The sequence below is a fragment of the Microtus pennsylvanicus genome, chromosome 18 (assembly GCF_037038515.1).
Source record: "Microtus pennsylvanicus isolate mMicPen1 chromosome 18, mMicPen1.hap1, whole genome shotgun sequence".
Lineage (NCBI taxonomy): Eukaryota > Metazoa > Chordata > Mammalia > Rodentia > Cricetidae > Microtus > Microtus pennsylvanicus.
In genome coordinates, this window is record NC_134596.1 from 5,900,663 (window position 1) to 5,918,805 (window position 18,143).

The 18,143-nt window shown below is 39.7% G+C and overlaps 1 protein-coding gene and 1 non-coding gene across 4 annotated transcripts in view; both read right to left on the minus strand.

The window, feature by feature from the left end:
- Nucleotides 1-210: 210 nt before the first annotated feature.
- The window catches only part of Ano5 (anoctamin 5), a 76,738-nt gene continuing 58,805 nt past the window's right edge, over nucleotides 211-18,143 (minus strand). For 2 of the 3 annotated variants that reach the window (XM_075952716.1, XM_075952714.1), the window contains 6 exons: nucleotides 17,152-17,282; nucleotides 12,694-12,899; nucleotides 10,441-10,619; nucleotides 8,530-8,635; nucleotides 1,656-1,889; nucleotides 211-1,545 (listed from right to left, as the gene is read on the minus strand). In XM_075952716.1, the coding sequence (XP_075808831.1) occupies nucleotides 1,668-1,889; nucleotides 8,530-8,635; nucleotides 10,441-10,619; nucleotides 12,694-12,899; nucleotides 17,152-17,282 (844 nt within the window). In that variant the 3' untranslated portion in view covers nucleotides 211-1,545; nucleotides 1,656-1,667. The remainder of the gene's footprint in view (nucleotides 1,546-1,655; nucleotides 1,890-8,529; nucleotides 8,636-10,440; nucleotides 10,620-12,693; nucleotides 12,900-17,151; nucleotides 17,283-18,143) is intronic. The other variant, XM_075952717.1, reaches the window with a different exon arrangement.
- Nucleotides 802-908, minus strand: LOC142838026 (U6 spliceosomal RNA). The gene has a single exon (XR_012908473.1). It is a non-coding gene; the product is annotated as a U6 spliceosomal RNA (small nuclear RNA).

Consider the following 18,143-nt stretch of genomic DNA (forward strand, 5'->3'; position numbering starts at 1 on the left):
TCATTTCAAGGAACCCAAACATGTAGTCTATCGACTATATAACAAATCAGTAATGTGATGTACTAGCTCTTTTGTCATTTTTATAAAATCCATAATCCCTGGTTTTAGATACTTAATATCTATCTGCAGTTAGTTACTATGGTAACATCAGCTATGTTGTAAGATTGCATTATGGTTAAGGGAACACTACTTTTAGAAATCGTGTGATCAGGTTTTTTTTTTTTTTTTGTACGTAGTTGGTTTAAAAAAATACTCCTTTGTAGCTGAATTCTAATTTAAACCTAAAGATCTGAGTACTCTAGGGCTGAACCCTATCTCTCAGTCTAGCAGTAAGGTACAGGCAGGCACGAATGTGATATTGCATTAACTGAAGCAATGGCAAAGATTGTGTATATCCACATAGGATAAATATGGAAGGGGTACTTCTCAAATATACTTTTGTCCACCTGATTATCATCTTCTCATGTGGTTGGTTATCGTTTGGTGATAAACTCTGGGCTCACAACACTGACAGTTTCTCTAAGACGGGTTGACACCTAAAATAGTCTATCATGTCAAATTAACAGTCACCTAGACCATGTCTTATGTGTCAAAGGCACTGGACATTGTGGGGGCAAGGTCGCCCATGAAAAGACTGTAAACTTATTACAAGGTCTGGAATTTCTTCAGAGTGAAGAGATCACAATTTGTAAATAGTTTGGGCCCAATTTATACAAATGGTTAGATCTCAAAAAAGTCTTCATGATGCAAAAATCAGCATCTCGGAAAAATGGAAGAGTTTCACTTTATCATTGAATAAGTTAATGTCCATGTACTGTCTTGCATTCTTTTTTTTTTCTTTAATAGGGGCCATGCTATTCTTCTCTGTATTGTTCCAATGTTAGCATATGTGCTGCTGAAGAGAGCACACTGTCTTGCATTCTTTATCTCCTAAGAAGACACTTGGGCTTTGCATAGTTACTTCACTTGGAAGCCTGTAGTCACCTGACTCCATGGTGTGGAAGTTAGTCAACAAAATGGAGACATTACCTTTAAAAGCCCTCTGAGAGTCTTTTGTGAAAATTGATTCTACCTTTACCAGGAAAGGCTATCTGGGATTCCAACAGAAGCTAACTTGCACCTGACATGGTCAAGAGTACAGTCTTGCTATAATTTTTACCCAACATTTGTCAATAAGTGAGATTTCTCAAGACATCTGATTTGAGTTTTTAATGTATGCATTTTACAAAGGCAACTGTTCTATGAGATGGCAGATCTCGTTGCTAGCTCACTCTTCAATGTGACCCTTTTCTTGTTGGGAGGGAGACAAAACACTCAACAGGAGAGAGCAGAGATGCGCAGTTGCTCTGGGAAGTGACCAAGCATCCCCAAGGCCAGGATTTCACTCTAAGTAGCAATACTTCATGATTTCCCAGACTCTGTGTCCAGTGGCACCACCTGCAACTGTCTTCAGGACTCCACGAGTTACCCCCTGGGAGAGCCCAGTGGATAGTGCCTGCCTGTGTTCTCTTCCGATGTCAGCCTCTAGCAAAGGGCATGAAGTCTCTGAGTTAAAAATAAAAGGAAGAAAGTAAAACAAATAGATATATAAATTCCAACATCCAGCCAGAAATCCAGAGGCAATAGTGAACAGAGAAGGGTGCAGAGCTTCCCACCTTGCATGTGGATTAGACAGAGGATTTGCTCCCCAGTGATCTGTTGTCTTCCTCTGTGTCATCCCTAATGATGTTACTGTACTCAAAATTCAAATTTTCTTTCAACTTGTTGAGCTCGAAGTCATGGATAATTTTGACAGTCATTAACTTTTCTCGTTTGATTTTCTCTGTGACATCCTTTGGAACATCTGGTATCATCCATGCTAATAAAAATTTGAACAGAAGCACGATGTGCTAAAGGGGTGATAAAGGAAGAACAGAGATACTGTTAGAATCATCAAGAAGTCATCAAGGAGTCGTCAAAGGTCCCCCTGAACTTTGATAAACTGTGTTGGACACAAGAAGCACAAAGTTGAATCCTACAGACACATACATATGCACATGCCTGTGCATGTGTGAGTGTGCGTGTGTGTACCCTATAATTTTCACACATACAATTGAATTAAATAATATATATTTAGGGGGCTGGAGAGATGGCTCAGTGGTTAAGAGGACTGGCTGTTCTTCCACAGGTCGTGAGTTCAATTCCCAGCAACCACATGGTGGGTCACAACCATCTGTAAAGAGATCTGGTGCCCTCTTCTGGTGTGACAGCATTCATGGAGGCGAATGTTGTATACATAATAAATAAATCTTAATATATATATATATATGTATATTTAAATAAGCAACTAGAGGAACAGAATATGGCTATTAAAATGCCTGCCCTTTATCTGTGCCCCGTCCTAAGAACCTAAGGAAGCATCTCTAAAACAGTCCTAGTTTTCTTTAGATAGCACAGCTCACACTCAACCATGCACTTTATGATTTAGTGTGAAGATGAAACTTAAAGAATAGTGGTCACTCTGTTTTAGATTCTTAGAGAGTTTTCAGGAACGAAGGCAGTCAGGCCTTCTGAGGACAGTGAGTGCAGGGTAGAACTGAAAACAAGTGCATCAGTTTGGGTTTCTTTGAGAAGCAGTAGAATGTCTAGGAATTATGTGAATGTAGAACTCAGCCAACCATGATAAGCTTAATTGGAATAGACCAACCCAAAGGAAGTTCTTAACTTCCAGCCATTATCACCTGCCAGTGTAGGATCTTGCCATGATTAGCTTAATTGGAGGCCTGGAACTCAGTAGTTTACCCTGAGGCAATACCTGGTTACAGGAAGGACCACAAACTGAGATTACCCAGGCACTACCCAGGAACAGAAATTCCTAATGTTCTAACCATTGTAGATAGGACCACTTTCCAGCACACATTCACGAGGACAACCCTAAACAAATGTCAGTCAATCAGAGGTCCTGAACCTTAGAAATCCTTCACCCTCAGCTTTACTGCTATAAAAACCCAACCCCAACTGAGCTTGGGGCTATCAGATTATTCTACTATACTGGACACACAGAGAGACTGAGTTTGCAAACTTAAATAAAATAAAGGTTCTTTGCTTGCATATGGGACTCATTCTCCTTGTTGGTTTTTGGGGAACTTCATCGATCTGGGCATAACAGTTGTTAGGATTTCAGCCACAATAAGGCTGACACTTCTGGGTTCTAGGGTCATGCATATGCAGACAAGCTCTCAGGCAGAAATGCCTAATGGCCCTGGGGCCCTGCGTGACCCATGTGCATGCGTGGTTGCATTATCCACATATGACTCAGCTAAGCCCTTGTGTGCATGCGTGAGCCCTGTCACCTGTGTATGACTTAGTCACATCAACCCCCTGTGCGCATGCACTAGGTAGCTTTTAAAATCTGGACACACCATCTTCCTCTTTCTCTCTACACACTGACATCCCCAGGCCTGTACACGCTCCCTCTAATAAACTACTAAGCAGGTTTTTTTGCATGTTCCATGTTTCCTTCTCACTCACGTCACATAATTTCATTGGTGCCATCGGACTCGATAGGCTCGCCCACCCTTCTTTCTATGCACACCACCAGTGGCTTCAGTTGGTGAGTTTCTCCTATTCTGGTCATCTTAACAGTTTCTCTGAACCTGAGGAATTGACCGTTGAGCTCCAGGCAATCTTCCGATGTTCCTAGAAATGGGGGTACAGCCCCCAACCATGGTCTTTGAGGCTATGGTTGAGTCCTTCACTGACATTCATCTCTGGATTGCTTCCCTTAGCTAAAATCGTATTTGGATAACCTGGGGTCAATATTCCCATGACTGGGGGCTCAGGTTCCCTCAAATTTTTCTTTCTCTTTGTTTTTCTTTTTTTTTCTGGACCACTTGTCAGAGGTCCCTGTCAGGGCCTCTCTGGCTTCCAAGTCACCCCGGCTAGAGTCAGTCAGGCTTTAACACCCCACCTGTAGGTAGAGGATGCTCTCCTACAAGCCCTGTGGTTTTCCCGTCATTTTACATCCCACCTATAAAGGGGAGATGTCTCCCTATAAGCCTTGTGGTATCACTGTTTTTTTGTGGGTTTTTACAGTTACAGCTATGGGTAGCAGGCCATCCAAGACAATCAATCCAGCCTCTCCCTTGGGATGCCTTTTAGAGGCCCTGAAAACCCAGGCCTTAATGCCTTACCTACATATTTCCACACTTGTCCATCTTTGTTCAAAAAATGACCTCCTTATAATTTAGATAACAATTTAAAGTGGCTGGCTAACAGCATCTTTGATCCTCATTTTCTGTGGAGCTTTCTAACTACTGTCAGTGCACAGGCAGATGGAAGGAGTTTCCTTATATACAACTCATTTACTATCTAAGCTCTAAGTCCCAGTCTCATAATCTTTCATGTTATCTATATGATCCTATCTAACAACCTTCTTTCTAAAGAGCACAAGCAAGTTTGGGAGCAGGCCAGACTACATACAGAGGAGGTTCACCAAGCACAAGCAACACACCCTCTGGGAGCGGAGGCGGTCCCCAAGCAGGAACCACACTGGGACTATAACACCCCAGGTGAAATTTTAGCTAGGGACCAGTTTTTGACTCGCGTCCTGGCAGGTCATGTAAGGCTGCCTTCAAGCCAGTAAACTATAATAAGCTCTCAGAGGTCATTCAAGATACGAAGAAAAATCCTTTTGCATTTTTGGAATTGCCTCACTAAAGCCGTGTTACAATATACTAACTTAGATCCAGAAACCACGGAAGGCAGACAGCTACTCATGGCTCATTCTTTTTCAGTGCTATCCTGACATTAAGGCTAAGCTTAGATGTTTGGAGAAAGGCCCCTTGACCCCACAAGCAGAAGTCTTAGAGTTGGCTTTTAAGGTGTACCATGAGAGGAATGACAAAACCTGCAATCATCACTGTCACATGCTAGCAACAGCCCTTCTACTGGCCGAGGTGACAGACCACCTGATCCGTGTTATCTGTGTTGCTCCCTTGCCCTCCCACCAGGCCTGTGTTTCAAATGTGGTAGAGCTGGTCACTGGGCCCAAGCATGCCCTAATCCTCTCATCTTGGTCCCATAAGACCTTGTCCAAGATGCCATAGGGAAGAACATTAGACAGTCGATTGTCCTCATGTACATTGTGGCATGGAGACATAAAACCCAGAAAATTCCCAAGTTGACCTTCTACATCTGGTCATGAGTGCGTGAGGCTGCCCTTTGACCTGACCACTACCGTTATCTGTAACAGGGAGCCATGGGTAAACATCACAGTAACAAGATGGCCCGTCTCCTTTCTCTTGGACACTGGAGCCACCTACTCAGTACTGACAGAATTCTGGGGACCTACCTCTCCTTCTAGTTTCCTTATTGTCAGGCTAAAGGGACAGCCTTATCTACCTCACCAGTCCCCACCACTTAACTCTGTTTTTTAGGGATATTTATCCATTCATTTATTTTTAGTCATGCCTACTTGCTCAGTACCTCTTATGGGAAGAGATTTTTTTTTAGCAAAAGTAGAAGCTTCCATTTCATTTGTTCCTTCCATTTACCTTACCTTGGACTCACCAACAGCTCTCCTCCTCCTCCTTCTATCCTCACAATCTCCCAGCCCCAATGTGTCTTTTCCTCTACCAGCCTCTCAGGTAAACCTCCAAGTCTGGGACACCCAAAACCCCTGTGTTGCTAAACACCGTTCCCCCATCCTTATCCAACTCCAAGACCCTACTAAGTACATTACCCAAGTTCAGTGCCCCCCCCTCTTCAGAGCCTCAGGGGACTTAAGCCTATTATCTCGGACCTTCTAAGAAAAAAGCTACATCGCCCCACCTCTTCTCCCTTTAACACCTCTATAGTTGCTGTTAAAAAACCTAATGAAACCTGTTACCTGATTCAAGACCTCTGACTCATTAACTCTGCAGTGGTTCCTCTTCATCCTGTAGTACCTAATCCTTACACACTTCTTTCCACTATCTCCCCAGGAACCTCCCATTTCTCAGTTCTAGACCTTAAGGAGGCTTTTTTCTCTATTCCTCTCAGCTCTCAATCTCAAATCTTTGCCTTCACCTGGACTGACCCTGAAACTCACCTCTCCACACAGCTCACCTGGACTGTCCTTTCCCAGGGATTCCAGGACAGCCCACACCTATATGTTCAGGCATTAGCTTCTGATCTACTTTCACTATCTCACCTTAAAACTTTGACTCTTCGAGCTCAAGATAAGGGAACAGAGGCCACCAAGATCAGCCACTCTTTCTCTGGTTTCAGAAAAATAAAAGTCTCATCACCACACTCAACTCTCCTGTGCCAAAACCATATACTCTTCTTCTTCCTCTTTCTTCTATCTGCTCTACCAACATCTCTATATCTCCAATGTCATGCTTAAATTTTCAGTTAACCACTCAGTTGTTATTACAGGGACCATCATTAAACATAGAGCCGGAGGTACAAGGATTGCCAAAAGTCCAGGTGGTAAGAAACAAAAACAAATTTGGGACATTCACAGCCCCAGACTCCAAAACCTCACAAACGATTACTTTAACATAGCAGGTTTATCACTGACTGCAGCAGTGTCTCCTGGATGTTAAGGTAATACCGTGATGCTAAAGGAGAGCAAGTGCCTTAAGATTTGCTCCAGATAAAACACTGAGGGGTCTAATAATCTCCCTTTCTAATAATTCCCCCTTCTTTTCCTCACTCCTCCCCACCATCTTCTATTCCAACACTATTCCATAGTAATTATAAGCTTTTAATATGTCTAAGACCTATTTCTTTTCAAACATTCTTTTCATGAGCTCCAGGGAGCCAATTGGACATATCTAAGCAGACCAGACTCACCCAGAATAAGTATCATTTAATTCTTCCCTTATCATTCCTGGTCTCGGGAACCACTGGGAAATTCCCTCCTTCAGGCCACCTCCCCCCCCCAAACCCTCTATCTTCCATCTTGGGACTTTCCTCCCTAATCACCGGGATCTAAATTTTTTCCAGACATAATTTTCTGCCTTTCCAGCATTTTTGCAAGGTCCAAGCTGCCAGCCAGCCAGTTTTACAGAGCTCGAAAAAAAAAAAAAAAACCCAACAGTAATCAGCCACCCCAGAATGTGGTCAAGCATTTCAACTCTCTGAGGCCCACAAAATCAGCAGGAAGCAGTCATGAGAGACCTTACAATACCCCATTCCCACACATTAAAGATCCCAAACTCCCCAAATTTTTATAATAAAAGGGTGGAATGTTACGATTTCAGACACAATGAGGCTGACATTTTTGGGATTTAGGGCCATGCATGTGCAGAGAAACCCTCAGGAAGAAGTGCCTAATGGCTCTGGGGCCCCATGTGACCCACACAAGCATGGTTGCATCATCCACATTTGACTCAGCTAAGCCCTTGCGTGCCTGCATGAGCCCCGTCACCTGTGTATGATATAGTCACATCAACCCCCTGTGCGCATGTGCTAGGCAGCTTTTAAAGCTGGACGTGCCCTCTTCCTCTCTCTCTCTCTCTCTCTCTCTCTCTGCACACTGACTTTCCCCAGGCCTGTACACACACCCGCTAATAAACTCCTAAGTGGGTTTGTTGAATGTTCCATGTTTCCTTCTCACTTGCGCCAGGTCATTTCAACAGTGAACGCTTTTTATCTTTATAACAGAAAGGGCAGAGGCTGTGGTGTAGAGTGGAGGTAGACACATATTAAAAGCACACTTTCTAAACAGTGAAATTCAGAATACTGAGCACGGGCAGGAAAGATAGAGCGAAACCTAGGGACACAGGGAGGGGAAGAAATTCTTACCCAGGAAGCTGGCTGAACCCCCAGGCCAGCTGAGAACAGAGTCCCAGAACAATTATCAACACTAAAGCCTTCTCTTCCTTCTCAGGCATGAACTTCCACTTAGGAGTCTCACCAGCAAACTCTTGACAATGCTAGTGGTTTCTGTTTTCCCCTCATCATATTATAACTATTATGATCCCATCTAAAGTACCTCCTTCAGAGCACCCTCTAATCTCATGTATCAAAAGGAAAGAAAATTGCTTGTCTGTTTTTTTTTTTTTTTTTTTTGAGACAGGGTTTCTCTGTAGCTTTGAAGCCTGTCCTGGAACTAGCTCTTGTAGACAAGATTGGTCTTGATGAACTAACAGAGATCTACCTGCCTCCAAATCCCAGCTCTGATAGTAGCTAATTAACCTTAAGCCAATGACATATTTTGATGAATATCAGGTTCATCTGTCACAGGTAAAAACAAAGGAAGGCTAGATGATGAGAATAGCTAAAACAGAGCCTTTGGAACAGGTGCTCTACAAATCACCCTTTTCCTGACCTTTTCAGGCATCTCCTTTCTTTTTCTCTTGCCAAGGGACCTTTACCAATTGTAAGTGAATATCAAGCTCCCATAGTGGAGTTGCAACTTATGACAACAAGTGATTCCTTCAAACGAAAGAAGAGGGCGCTATTTTCCTGGTAACAGGTGTGTTTAGAAACAGTTGCTTCGGGGAGTGGCAAAAGAGCTGGGTGAGATGAAAGAGACGTGGGAGAGTCAGTTCAGCTTACTTCCATCACTATGATGAAGGCCATCTTGGCGGCAAGGACATGCCAGAACTGCATGCTATGGACATACTTGTTCTCATGATCAGGAGGGTTCCTGTAATCTCTGTACCTACAAAACAGAGAAGACCAAAAATGAACATGGATAGGGAAACGTATATAGAGAGATGATTTATGCCACATAGATGTGATAGATAGTAGACAGGTAAATAGATGGACAGAGAGATAGTCTGTGATAGATACATATGATAAATAGTTTATAGATGATAGGTAGATATGCAGATAGACATGGAGCTAGATGGAGAGATCGATAATCTGTGATATTTAGATAGATAATATATATGACAGGTAGACAGAATGACAGATGACATTTGTGGCAAGTTTCATGAACAGACCTGGAATAAATAAACTTTTACCATTTCTCTTAGATTGAAGTTGAGTACAAACTCAGGTCACAGCAAAGCAACAGTGTTAAACCTTTTTTCTGTTCTCCAGCTCCAGGCTTGTGCTACTTACCCATATTACCTACCTAAGGGGACATAAACCAGGAAAACTTCCTTGGTCTAGTTCAGTTTCTTCCATGAGAGACCAAGCTATGACAGCATTTTGTAGAAATCCTCCTCCTATCTGACCCAACCACCTCGCTATGCTATGTGGACCACTTCTGTTTCCTGGACAAGCCTTTTCCTTTCAGATGTATTGACAAGGCAGTGTTCTCTTTCTGTGTTCTTCATGTCATGCTCAGACTTTCGGATGATTCCCTTCACTAGACTTGATGTTCTTCAATCACTCACTCTAGTTTTTAGAAAGTGGTTGAAACCCAGAGATCAGACAACGGAGATCCCAGTCTTGAACACTGTGCCATGATTCCTTCCTATCCAAATGTGCCACAGATCAGTGTTTTTGTCCTATTGTTCCGAAATGGCTTCCTTTCTCGTTGTTGGAATCCCAAAGTGAGAAGTTAATATGAGGATGAAGTCAATTTTCAAGATTTTTTGTGTACATATGTGTGCACGTGTCTATCGGTCTGTCTGTTATCTATCTACTATTTATTTATGATCTACTATCTACCTGTATCATCAATCTGTCATAAATTATTTCTACCTATCAATCTATCCATGCATATATCAATACAATCTACCTATTTATCGCTATCTTCTACCCATCAATCTTTATCTCATATATATGCATCATTTACCTTTATCATGTATGTCTACAATCGATCAACTCTCTCTCTACATGTATATCTATTAATCTATCTTCATCATCTACCTCTTTCATCTGCCTATCTATCTATCTATCTATCTATCTATCTATCTATCTATCTATCTACCCAACTACCTGCATATCTCCATCAGTGATCTATAATCTATAATATCTCTATTATCTAACCACCTACTTACTGACTATTGTTTTAATAGTCTATGGTATAAAGATCCCCACAGAACATGATAAACTGGGTGTGGTAACAATTCACAAATATCACTCACACATTCTACACTAAAGAAAATCTTTAAGTGGAATGATGGCTGGTGTACTGGTCCCATTATTACATTGTTATTTCTCTATTTCTTTCTCTGAGGATAAATGGTAAAATTCACTTAATTAACCAAACTGAGTGATAGATGTTATAGCTCAAGTCCAGGGAGCCTATCCTAGTTAGCGAGCATCATTTTCAAAAATAATTCAAAACTAAGAAACTATTTAAGAACAACATGACCTTGGCCCATAATATTATTTCCTTTTGTATAGTCTGTCAGGTCATACAATGTATGAATTCCAGAAATGATATATGATATTAACCCAGGAAATGCCTTGTATCAAGTAAACCTTTTACACCACAAGACAAACATCAGGAAAAAGATAATTTAAGAGAAACATTAAAAGTACAGAACTAAAGCCTAGACAGAAGGAGACCTGCAAGTGGTGAAGTCTTTTTTCTCCATGGGCGCTGTGTCGTTGGGGAAGTCAGCTATCAGGAACACTGACAGGCTGTTATTGACATATCCACTCAAGGGCTCTGTGGAATTGCTTGAGTAGGCATAGAAGTAAACTAACCGTGGGATGATGTCAGATGTGAAGGCAACAATGAAGGCCTGATGGACAAAGGGAAAGAACAACAATGAGCCCAGTTCAGTGCACAAAGTCTGACTTGTATACAAGCCCACTTCCATGAGCCACATGAACATGAGGTAACTCAAACACCACTCTAAAACTTTTGAAGGCACATAGGTAGTCTGGAACTGATTTTCAAAATTTCATAGCTACAGAATGGCTAAGTTAAGAATTGAACCTATGTGTATTTGCTGCCCCAAAACATGCTCTCTCTCCTTGACCTTGCTATGACTCATGTTTTTGATTGGCACATTCATTGTTCTTAAATTCCCTTGTGTGGGCTGGGAGAGAGACAGGTGGGGAAATAGGGGAATTCATATGTCTGTATCTCTGTGTATTTTCACATCTATATGTGTGTTTTTGTTTGTATTTGTGAGCATCTGTATACATCTGTAAAATCTGTGTGCACATGCTTATGTGTGACCATATGTATATGTATGTATGAATGATGTATAATGATGTATGAATGTACCAGTGTGTATTTATGACTGTGTCTTTCTGTGCACCTGTGTGAGTCTGTGTTTTGTGTATGTGTATTGTGTCAATAATAGGCTGATGAATAAAAGGAAAGAGTGTGGTTTGACATTTTTCTTGTAGCTTAGAACAATTAATTTCAGAACTTCATTATATGGGGGTGTTATGGTTCTTTTTAAGCCCAATGATCACAAAAATAATTTGTTTATTCTAGCCCACATGAGTGCATTTAAAACCATCTGTCTAACTCTGGCACCTGTGTAGTTTGTGGTATATTTTTTTTTAAAAAAAAAACTTTTCTGTTACTTCTATGTCAATGAATATATTTGGCATTTCCATTGATTCTTTAATAATCTAACATTTAAATATCTAGTAATTGGTCATTTCAAGCAAAATTTTACAATCTGCTAAAAAGAAGTCTATTGTTTTCACGGGTTTCGGTGTTTTGTTTGTTCTTATTTATTGTCTATTTGTTTTGTTTGTATGTTTTTTTTCAAGACAGAATTTCTCTGTGTGGTCCTGGCTGTCCTGAAATTCACTCTGTAGACCAGGCTGGCCTTTAACTGAGAGGTCCACCTGCCTCTGCCTCCTGAGTGCTAGGATTAAAGGCATGTGCCACCACCACCTGGCATTTTTTTTGTTTTATGTCTTTATAACAAACTAACTCAGTATTTGTGTTAATTACGCTTTTATCTTCTAAGTTGACTATCTATGAATAATTTTATTTTTTTTTTTACTGCTTTTAGTTATGTTTTCCTTTAGTGACTGAAGTCACATACTTCGGTTAGGTTTTCCTGTCTTAGTTTTAAAAAAGCATTTCCAGCCATGGATTTTTCTGTAACTGTGCTCCACATCTCTTTATATACCCACCATATTTAAGCTCCACAATTTCAGCCATGTTTCCTTTCATAAAGTTTTCTAAAATAAACCACAAATATTCAGGTGTCAAATTTCCTTTTGATTATCTCAAAAAACCTTTAATTGATAAAACAATTTTAGATGGATATAAGGGATATAAAAGTAGTGTTTGTGAGATTTAGTTTTCAAAAATCATTTTGTAAGTAAAGGTAAGTAAACATGTATTCTATTTATTTATTTATTATGTATACAATATTCGGTCTGTGTGTATGCCTGCAGGCCAGAAGAGGGCACCAGACCCCATTACAGATGGTTGTGAACCACCATGTGGTTGCTGGGAATTGAATTCAGAACCTTTGGAAGAATAGCCAGTGCTCTTAGCCTCTGAGCAATCTCTCCAGCCCCCAATATGTATTCTTTATATTTTACATATTTGTGTATAATCAATTTTTCACTCCATTGTTCATACATGTTACACTGTCACTGATTTTCTACCTAGATTAGCAAGTCTGTAAAACAACATCATGAAATTTCAATTAGAAAATACTATTTTCTTGTCATTGTTCTTGCTCAGAAAGTAAAGTTTCAGGTGGCTTGTCCTTAGAAATCAACTCTGTGATGAAATTGGTGCCCATGAGGATTGAGTCCGGTATCATTCACAATCCTCCACCCCAACAGAAGCAAAAAGAAGAGCAACGTCATCCCTTGGAAAGAGGCACTTACGTTAGTTGCAATGGAAATGATGGCCATTCCATAGAGAATGTCCTGCCAGACACCTATGGAGTGAGCTTTTGCAGCCACAGGTCTCCTGTACTGAGTCGTCAGCTTCCAGGCATCCACTCGGATCTCCATAATGTTGTTTATGAGAGCAAACAAGGGGGCCAGGGGAAAGGAGGCCACGAACAGCGTGACAAACCCAAACTGGATAACTGAAAGAACACAGGTCACCCATCATTACCAAAGAGATAAAGGGCCATTCAGCCTAGCCCTGCCACTTGCAACCTCACTCTCTCTCTTTTCACCTGTCTTGTTATGACATTTACAATTATACAATTATATGCAGGATTCCTTTCTATATGTTGTGAATGTGTTTTATTGCCATTGGTTAATAAAGAGGCTGCTTTGGTTTATGGCAGGACAGAATATAGCCAGGTAGAAAATCCAAAGACATATATAGAGAGAGAGACAATAGGCAGAGTCAAGGAGATGCCATGTAGCTGCTGAAGGAGAAGGATGCTGAAAACTTACTAGTAGTCCACAGTCTTATGGTGATACATAGATTAATAGAAATGGGACAATTTAATATGAAAGAATTTTCTAGAAATATCTTTGAGCCATTGCCCAAGCAGTTTTGTAATCAATATAGTTTCTGTGTGATTATTTGAGTTTGAGAATCTGGGAAATGAATAAGCAGTCTCCTATTACAAATGGTTCCAATGTGGAGCAACTACATCCACATAAATCCTGAGAGAGCTTGGGAAGGAGTTCTAGACACAAAAAACAGAGTTAAGTATGGTTTCTAGATAGTAGTATTTTCTCAGGTGGGTTCTGCTAGAGGCAAGTAGATGTGCAATTCCTTTAAGAGAAGGTTTCCTCACTCAGCATTAGCAGCAAAACTGTGCAACTCCTTTAAGAGCTGGTTTCCTGGCTTGTGCTGGTCCTATTATGGAGTATTTAAATGGGGTCTGTGAATGTGTTACAAATTGCTTAATCATAACATAGACCCACTGTGTCCCTGAAGGTTGGCTGGAAAGCATGGCTCACAGAGGCATTGAATATTCCTCCACCATGTTGAAATGGGTGGCACAAACAGGCAGGGTGGCGGCATTGGTCCTGGCCTTGTCTGCTTAGCATTTTTTTAAAAAAAGGTGTTCCTGGTCAGAAAATGATCATAGATATACAATAGGACAGATTCAGATATGAAAGATCTCTCAATATGATACAGTGTGTTTAAAAAATGTACATAAGCTTAGGAGAGAGGGGAAAAGTATATAGACAGTTATAAAAAGCAATAGTTTTAGAAAAACAAAGTCTTTAAGGAGACAGTGAAAGTAAAGAAGTAATGATAATAAAATAAATATTAAAAGTAGAGTAAAAAAAGCCACGTAAAGAGTGAAAATACACAGAGTTTGAATTATATATATTGTGTTTTCTTTAAATTTTTTGACCATGAATGAGCTAAATACAGAGAGACATATAATTGTACAGGATTCTATGCTAAACCAATGTATATATTTTAAAGGTATCTTGACTTCAAAATTTGAGTCTAAGGGTGTGTTACTTTGGAAAAGAGGTTCTGCTTTTGTTTTAATAGAAGATGAGAACCAGTGGATTCTTTCCAAGCTAATGTGGTTTGATTGAATAAGACCCCCAGAAGGTCTCCACTAATCCTAAAAATACTTTGCCCAACAAACAGCAGGAAGCAGTTTGGAGAAAACTATGCCCAATTTCCAAAAATGATTTTTTATAAATGTTTGTTTTTATTTAAAAGGTGAAGGGTATAAATGGTTAAATAGTCACAGTCAATCACCTTCTATAAAAAGGGGGGAGATATCATATAGAAATAAAATTTTTACATTTGTATGGACTTTGGTTTATTGATACAAGTTTAAGGTCAATTTTGTTATATGTAAATGCCTACTCTTGTTTACGGTATTATGTTTATACAGCTCATTTAAAATGTAATGTATAATTAAAAATTATGGATTAATAAATAGTCATCTATAAGAGTCAAACTGTAGTCATGTTAGTTAGGTTATCTAGATGTACAGAAATATACTTCAGGTGGATAAGTATACTTAAAACCTATCAAAGGCCTACAGAATATGGCATTTAAAATGTTGTAAGAACTTAGACTTTTTTGACAGTAAGACATATCTGCTTCTGGAACCACCAATTACTTCAGAGAGGTTGATGAGCATTAAAAAACTTGTTATGGAATTTGCCTTTAATGTGACAAGGCTAGCCATTTGGGCAAGAAACTGCTCTTACCTTAACTGCCTGATGGTATGCTGTATGAACTGGACATGCAGGACCCATGGAAAAATGACTGCTGAACTTGCCTAAATAAGATGACACAGTCTTTCAGGGGTTCTGCTTCATGAAAGAGTCTGCTAGAGATTCTTCAGGATACAAAAGAAAGTGACTGACAAACTGCCAACATAAACAGAACCATATTTCAAATTTCCTGCCTCATGAAAATGTCTGTTGGATAGTATGGGACTGTAGGCTGAAGATGGATGCCCCAATGTTAAAGAAGAACTTCAGAACACTATCCAGGCAACAAGACATCTCTGTCAATTTCAGAGTTTTAAAAGCGCTTCCAATGCACCTTCTGTTTACTTAGGTAATATTATATCCTTCTGGGGTCTTTGATGAAGTTGAAAGCTAGATAGTTATAGTTTTCCTTAGTTATGATAAAAGATAAATTAGATACTGAAACTTTTGAGTCAAAAAGAAATAGTGTGACTATAATTCTTTCTTGGTAACTGTTTTATTTTGCGTAATTTTACTATGTTAAAGTTAAAACCTTCCTTTGTATTTAGACAGAAAAGGGGAGATGATGTGGGATTCTTCTCTTTATCCTGTATGTTTTATTACCATTGGTTAATAAAGAAGCTTGTTTGCCTGTGGCATGGAAGAATATAGCCAGATGGAAAATCTGAACAGAAATATAATGAGAGAATAGGCAGAGTTAATCCATGTAGCTGCCAAAGGATGATGCTGGAAACTTAATGGTAAGACACAGCCTAATGGTATTACAAAGATAAATAGAAATGTGTTAATTTAAGATGTAAGAACTACCTAGAAATATTCCTGAGTCATTGGCCAAACAGTGTTGTAATTAATACAGTTTCTGTGGGATTATTTGGGTCTGAGCCACTGGGAAACAAATGAGCAGTCTCCAATTACATTAGTCCATTCCTCTCTTTTCTTAAGGAACTACAACTATTCTGAGGAAGAAGTAGCATGTGTTTCAAGGTGTTAGTCTCAGATCTTTCCTAGAAAACTGATGTATTTGATTTCAGTATCTTTAAAACCAAGAGTAAAAAAAGTCAGGCAATCATTTCACTGTATAGTTATTTCATGACTAGAAGAATGTGTGAGAGTTTTCAGTATAAACCAAGTCTTGGTTGGCTCTCAAGATACTGAAGCTAATTTTGTTATAAATGATATTTTACATCTCTGTCAGTACTAAGCTCCCCTGCCTGTGAATACACATTTATTCAGATCCTCCACAGTGAGAAAATACAGTGTTTTATCATCCTATAAAGCAAGAACTACCTAATTGCATAGTGAGCTGCATGAAAGAATTCCCATCTCTTTACCCAACAATGTGCATAGTATTACCCAACTAATACCACACAACATAAAGTAAACTATAGTAACATTGGTTTGTCATGAAGCATAAAAATGTTTTCTGTTACACTCACAGATTTTAAGATAAAATATATAGCATATCTAAAATATTCATCACTTAATGGTGTTCAGATAATCTCTCTCTTTGCACCAGGGTCTTAATAATAAGTACATAAAGTGCCCGTTATAGTTCTACCAAAGCATATTATGGGATATTGATGAGCAGAAATCCCCTTGGTAGACCACACAAACAACCTGAGATCTCTAAGATCTCACCTCAGTGTTTCATCTCTGTTCAATCACTGGGACGAAGGAAAACTGAATCATTTTCTCTATCTACCCATCTATCCAATCACCATTTATCTATCCATTCACCTATCTTCCATAGATAGCCATGAATCTTCTCTCATCCATCTGCTATCCATATATCATATTCCTGCCATCTGTATATATATTTACCTGCTGTCTATACATCTCTCCACAATCAATACATCCATCCATCTTTCCTCCCTCAATATTTGTGTGTGTACATCTGTCATCTATTAATCTATACTCACATCCATTCATCTACCTACCCACTATTCACCTAGATATATACAACTCACCTTTCCATCCATCAATCCATTTGCCACTATTCATGTGTGAATTCATCCATCCACCTGCCATCTATCCATATAGCCATCATCTATCCATCCATTCATCTATCTTTTTATTCAATAATTTAAACATCTATGATACATAAGAGAAAAGGAAATTGCAAGAGATAAAAGCTATTCATTTTATCAGTGTTATTGCTGCCTGAGAATCATATTTGGAAATTACCTGTTTCCAAGTACTCATAGAACAGCCCAAGTTGTCCAAAAGGTTGAAGGTCATGATCTTGCTCCCAGCGACTGTATAGCTTCTCAGAGTTGGTCCTGGCTCTTCGGCGTCTCCACCAATTAAAAACCCAGCTGTTAGAAATGATAGAAGTTGATACTTGAAGAAAGAAGTAAGAGAGCCAGTATGTCAAGTCTGGAAACGGTCAGAGAGGCTGAGTTTCTTAAACTAGCACAAGAGGAGATGAAGTCCAAAGGAAGACATGGTGTTGCTTTTGCCACAGAGGGAGGTGAGGAGAAGGCAAGTGGCTCTGCCTCTCCCTGCTGACAAGAAGAGCACTCACTCAGAGGCAGGCCAGGTGACAGAGCATGTGAAGAAGGTGGGCAGGGCCGGGGCAATGGACAATCTCTGCACCACTGCAAAGCTCAGAAAACACTTGCAGAAGTGAGACATCGGACATAACAGAGACGGTACATGAAAGAAGAGCAGAGGCTTATCTGAGTCAATCAACAGTACTACAAACCTCGGGCCAAGGTCCAAACCATACAAGGAGATTATGATAGTGTAGAATTGAGCCAAAGTAAAAGTTTGTTGTTTAACTAGAAATAACCAACACAATAGACATGCTGGCAGATTTAATGCAAACCCAATAGCGCTTAGTATCAAATACATTCATGAAATCAAGATGGCACATTGTGAGCAAGCATCCCGCAAGATAGAGATTCCTTGTTGCTGTAAAGACATTTGGAATAAAAACTGAAGTGAAAATGTACAAGACCACATTCATGAGAATAGCATGAATAAAAACAAATAAATGAAATAAAACAATCACTGAGGTTATGAAACAGAGAGTATCACCGCTTCACCCGCTACGTTCTGGAAATGGAAGAAAAAAAAAACCAAACAAACACATTCGTAGGTTTCTAAAAAGAAAAAGAAAAAATCTACCAAAGATAGGAGACCAAATAATACCAGGATGCTCAACCTGACTTTCA